The 5,943-nt window shown below is 38.2% G+C and overlaps 1 protein-coding gene across 2 annotated transcripts; it reads left to right on the plus strand.

Moving 5' to 3' along the window:
- Window positions 1-217: 217 nt before the first annotated feature.
- Window positions 218-3,376, plus strand: il12ba (interleukin 12Ba). 2 transcript variants are annotated; one of them, XM_061048987.1, is made up of 8 exons: window positions 218-460; window positions 1,131-1,218; window positions 1,317-1,601; window positions 1,739-1,841; window positions 2,159-2,400; window positions 2,495-2,667; window positions 2,838-2,959; window positions 3,043-3,376. In XM_061048987.1, exons 2-8 carry the CDS (start codon window positions 1,131-1,133, stop codon window positions 3,101-3,103), a joined length of 1,074 nt encoding a protein of 357 aa, XP_060904970.1. In that variant the 5' UTR covers window positions 218-460; the 3' UTR covers window positions 3,104-3,376. The 2 variants fall into 2 exon arrangements, with proteins under 2 accessions (XP_060904970.1, XP_060904971.1); XM_061048988.1 differs by lacking the exon at window positions 1,131-1,218 and having other exon boundaries at window positions 220-460; window positions 3,043-3,375.
- Window positions 3,377-5,943: the final 2,567 nt, after the last annotated feature.

Below are 5,943 nucleotides of genomic sequence, written 5' to 3' on the forward strand. Positions count from 1 at the left end.
TTTTAAAAATGATGGTCATGCTCATAAACAGAATAATGTGGGGAAAAGTCTTGAGACTTGGCATTTTACAGCAAGTGATCGCATCTATGTTACGTCACCCTACAGTGCTACTCCTGGGTGCTGCCTGCGTCAGTCTCAAACAAACAGGTGCTGCACAGGACAGCCTGCAGGCTACTCTTGGAGGGGCTACAAACATCCAAGAAAGCTCTCTAAAAATATTTTGTGCAGAGTTTTTCTACGTCACTATAAAGGTTTGGTGAGGTGCAGAATCTTCTTTACGCGGGGTGCGCTAAAATGTGTGTGTGAATATCTCTCTTCATGCTGCCTTCATGTGTTGCCTGGAAAGTGAAGTTCCTCTGGACTTTTTCTACTCCTGGCCACGTGGGAGAAATTGAAATGTCAGTGGCATAAAAGCCGCTGACAATCTGAGTCTTCATTTCTTCTGGGAACTGATGCCAAGGTAACATGACATTTTACTCACTGTCGCATGTTTAACTTTATTCAAAGAAAAAGTTGATCCACTGTAATAGAAATTAACAATGTGTAGCTGCTGATGTAATATAGGCGACATTAGTTATACATTCATTAAATTGAATTAATGACATAATTGAATAACTTGTTTAATTCTCTATCTTGTTGTTTTAAGTATTACACAATGCATATTTAATATAAGTAATCTATCATGAGAACAAGTGGGCTGCTAAAGATGTTTTTTATGATCTTAGATGCTGATGAAAGTAACTTTATTTGAAGTTGAAATGGTTAATCAGCTGTTGTTTCTGTGTATATAGGCCAGTTAGTTCAAAATGTTGATGAAGTATGTCTAATTATTATTTTTATTATTATTCAAATGAGTTTTCAGACTGCTGTTCAGGCTATTGAGATTTGTTTTGACTCGCTTCATTGTGATTCTCTTGATCTATTTGCTCGTATTCACAGAAGTATAATGCTTCTGAGTTGTTGATTCGATGTGATTTATTCAACATGTGATGTTTATCTGCACGTCATTTGAGAGTCTCCTCTGTGCTGACTTTTTTTTTCAGCATTGTCCCATGTGTTCTCTTTTTACTTCAAGTTCATTACCTTCACTGCCTCACCTTTTCTGTTTTTTTTCTCTCTTTGGGATTCAGATGAAGTTATTTGTTTTCAGCATCGTCTGTTCATTTCTACAAATCAGTCGCCAAAATCCTCCAACCCAATGGACTCTGCTGCCACACAGTATGCTTGATCTCTCTAATCATATTGTTTTTGATCGTCCCATGTTGCATTAATTCCCCTCATAAATCCCCTTTCTGTTTCTTTGCCTCTTCTTTCAGTTCTGGTTGTGGATGTGGATGGCAGTAAGAGTCAGCTGCCTCTGAGCTGCCTGCAGCCAGAGGAGTTATCAAGGAGAGGCAACGAGAGTCTGGATATATTTTGGATGAAGGACAAAGAGGCGGGAGCGCAGAGCGGGAACACATATCAGGTGCGGCTGCAGGAAAGCTTAGGAGGGGGCAGCTACACCTGCCACAGCAGGAACGGATCACTCCTCAACCACACGGAGGTCCTGATCCAAGAGAAGGGAGCTGTGACGAGAAAGATTCTTGTGAAAACTGACCAAGGTACGGTCTCATTTGCACTGTGACTCTTTTATATAACTGTTAAAACTGAGAAAATGTCAAAGTATTTCAAATGACAATTTTCCTCTGTTTGTTTTGAGTTCCCATCTCTTCATGTTCATGTGATTTCTCTTTGGTAGATTATTTAAAGTGCTCATCTCAAAATTTCAACGGAGAGTTTCGCTGCTCCTGGACCTGGGACCGCTTCAGAGTGGGCGTCGTAGCTTTCATCAGAGCTCGACGGTAAGCTCCGTATAACTGCTGAAATGTTTCTATTTGCTCCGCTCAGATTTATGTCGAGGCAGTGATCGTTACATAACCTTTGATGCAAACATAAGAAAGTACTCATTTGTCATTTGGGGATCAATGTCATATGTTTGGATCAGATTTATGTGAATAAAAAAGCAGCTGTTATTGAGTTAAATGTATGGTATATGTATTTTAATATCTTTTGTTTCATTTACAATAAGTCATTCTAGCTTGTTGGCATGACAACCTAAGCTCAAACTACTGAATCCATGTGTCACCTGAATTAAGAAAATGTATTTTCTTTTCTGCAGTGCCTCTGATGACAATCACACCCAGTGTTCTGTGGACTCGGGCGGTAAGCATTGGAGCTGCTCCTCACATCACAGTGAGTTCAGGTGTTCAGTGGACGACAGTGGAAACGGCATCACGTGCCTCGACGAGACACATTGCCCCTACGCTGAGGAGAGCCAGCAGATCCACATCACCGTCTACGTGAAGACCAAGCACTTCCTGGTGGAGAACTACTCCAAACACTTTTACCTCTCAGAGATCGGTGAGACACGTCTATGCTCCTGTACTTTTTGAGTTCAGCTTTTTGTTTTTGTAGTTTTTACATCACTTGTATCTCTGTCTCTCGTCATTCATAGTGAAACCCGACAAGGTGCACATCAACAAAGTGAACACCACCACGATTGAGTGGAGTTACCCGAGCTCCTGGAGCATTCCCTTCTCCTACTTCCCCCTCACTTTCCAAATCGCCCTGTTCAAGAGGGACTGTGAGATGTGTGTGAACCCGTGCACTGACTCCAAAGCCACAAAGGTGAGATGAATCCACTGGTTGTTAACTTTGACACTTCATGAATCTGAAAACAAAAACTAGACTTTCAGTCAAATATATTTCATCACATGCCAGGAAAGCCAAAGATGCACTCAAAAGAGGAACACTCAGAGGGAAAGTTGATGATGATTGATATTTATGTCTGTTTCTAGACTTTGATGGTCTACTCTACAGACATCTGTCGGTTAGAAGTGAAGCACAAGTCGAAGGCCGTCTGTGTCAGAGCTAAAGATGCTCTCTGTGACTCACAGTGGAGTGAGTGGAGCCACTTAAGGTCAGTGCCCCCAAACAGTTGATTCAATTCAAACAGTTGAATTACAAAAGAAAATTACAAAAAAATTTCATTTTCTATTTCAGATTGAAGAGAAACAAGAGGAACAAAGAGAACAAACATCGACCAAACAAAAAATGGGCTTAACGGATAATCCCATCACCGAACATCTCAGAAAGCCTGCTGTGTTAATTTATTTGTTTTTACATATTTCTATTTATCTTATTTTATATCTCATTGTTTGTATTGTGTACCTATTCTTAATAATAAGCAAGAACAACATTTCAAATCTTTCTTTTGTCCTCCTGCATCACAACTCATTCATGAACATTGGATTTCCATTTGTTTCTCTATTTCAATGAACTGGTTGGTCCATTAGAAGAAGGAGTGGGTTTTTTATGGGCATTGCAGAAGTGCCCGATGAAGTATTTATTAGAGAACAGAAACCTCAATATTAGTTTGCATTTGACTAATGAACATCTGGTTTAAATGTCATCAGCTGCTTGGGTTTGTTTTTTTTACCTAACCAGTCAGGTGGGAGTGTGACTTTCGATGGAAATCCTCATGGGACGTGGGATTTCTGTGGGAGATATCCTTATCGATTTTCAGAATCAGAATCAGATTTATTGTCCCGGTATGCTTACACACACAAGGAATTTAACTTGGATGAACTGTGCTCTCTTATGAACAGGTACAACATTAAATATCAACAATAAACATAAGAAAAGATTAATATTTACATGACTAAATATGAAACAGTGCAGTGGTGAATAGTGCAAAAGATGCTGAAGTAACATGATAAGTAAAATGCAGTTATGTGACAGATTGGTCAATTAAGAAGTCAATTACAGTATTTACATAAATAAGTGTGATTATATTGATAATTTAATTGAAATTATATATATATACATATATGAATGAATGAATTTTATTTTATTATTGTGTCATGCATGCATTAGCATGCCCAGCCCACAAGGGCTTACAACACACCAATATAAACACACAAAGAGACCAAAAACCAAAAATAGATGCCAAACAATACTAACAATATAAACCATCCTGGCGTTTCCTCCAGGCTTTAGTGACAAAAGAGGCCAACTTATAAACATTGAAAGTAAACAAACATTCCATCCTGACATCGTCATTACTCCAGAACACTTGAGGGTCTCGAGCAAACATTTCATCAAAAAGAGGTACTCTCAGTTCCTCATAAAAGGGACAATACAAAAGAAAATGAGATTCACTCTCCACTTCTCCTAAATCACAAAGTTCACAAATTCTCTGTTCCTCTGGGATATTTTTAAATCTGCCAACTTCAAGTGCCAAGGGAAGGATTCCTGTCCTTAATTGAGCAACCAAAGATCTTTGATTTCTTGGTAAGTTTGCTTTAACATATAATTCGGTATCATAATTATGCTTTATTTGGACATATGTTTGTAATTTAGGTTTTAACAATATTTTTTTTTTTTCACACCATTTTTCATTGAATACAACAAGTAACTTTTTTCTAATCTTATTTACGCTGCATGATAAATTATTTCTATAGATCTAGTAAATCTGCTTCTTCAAAAACAGCATGAAGCTCTGCATCCCATGGAGAGTTCTGAACTTTACTGAACTTTCTTGTTGATCCTGTCATCAGACATAATAATAAAATGATTCCACAGTCTAATCATGTCGCATTTCCTCCTCATTATACCAGGAATCCAACCCATGTCACCCTGAGCAGCCAAAGAGGGAACAAATCTATGAATGCCCAGAAAACAACGAATAGCTCTGTTTTGTACTGCATCTGAAATTCTTCTTTCTTTAAATCCCCATACCCCAGCAGCATAATTCAAAATGGGAGAAACACATGCATCATACAGTTGAGAGTAAGTAGAATAACCAAGGTCTTTACATATTTTTAATTTGTTAACAACAGTCCCCAAAGCTCTGCTAGCTGAACTAGCAAGGAGTTCAATTCCACTTTCATAATTCATATATTCATCAAGTGGAAATCCCAAATATTTATACACAGATACATTTTCTAATGGCATATCCCAAAAAGTTAAGCTTTTTTCACTTCTTGGGACACACTTTTTTCTAAAATGAATTATCTGTGTTTTACTCTGATTTATTGACAGCCTCCATCTGCAACACCAGGTCTTAACTAAATTTAACATATTTTGTAAATCATCCTCCGATTCAGCCAGCAGAGCAATATCGTCCGCGTACAACAAAGTACCCACAGTGTATATATGTATATTCACAGTGATGGATTTTGGACAGAAGAAATCTGTTACTGATATATGGGCTGATATCTTTCTTAGATCTCTCTTCCATCTGTACAGCTGTATGAGATACAGATAGACACCTTTTTTTATGTTGATCCCTCAAGTGCAGTAATCAAACAGTTGTGTATAAGACACATAATGAAGACAGGATGGACTGGAGAGTAACTGCTCCACACCACTTGTGATCCATATCCATAAATCTCTGCTGGTGAAAGAGAACTGCTAGTGTAAAACAATGACACTCAAATGAAATGCTTTTTGACTGATAAATAAATCTAGTAATATCGGTTCATTTCTGGGCCAAAATGAGTCAATCCCGATCATATGCTAACATTGCCCGGTACTATCGGCCAGACGACTTAATCAGTCGGGCTCTTATTTGCTTTACATAAAAAAACAAGGTGGGTAAAATTGATTGCAAAAACTGTTTAGGCTGAAACCATCAAAATCTTGAATTAAATCAAATGAAAGCCTTAGAATAAAGTTTACTGAGCTTTGATAAATATGAAGACCATTCAGAAATCATGAAGCATTTGAAGCTCTATGACGATCGGGCTCTGAGACAGAGTTCCTGCTTTGTTTCAAACATCCCTGTAAGGAAACCCCGTTGTTCTTCTGAGTACAAGCAGCTGACGTCTAAACCTCTGAAGGGCTGTTAATGTGCCGTAGTTCTGTGTGTGTTTGTGTTTTCTCTCTCTCCTGTGTGTGCTC

Source organism: Labrus mixtus, chromosome 10, assembly GCF_963584025.1.
Source record: "Labrus mixtus chromosome 10, fLabMix1.1, whole genome shotgun sequence".
In the NCBI taxonomy this organism is placed as follows: Eukaryota; Metazoa; Chordata; class Actinopteri; order Labriformes; family Labridae; genus Labrus; species Labrus mixtus.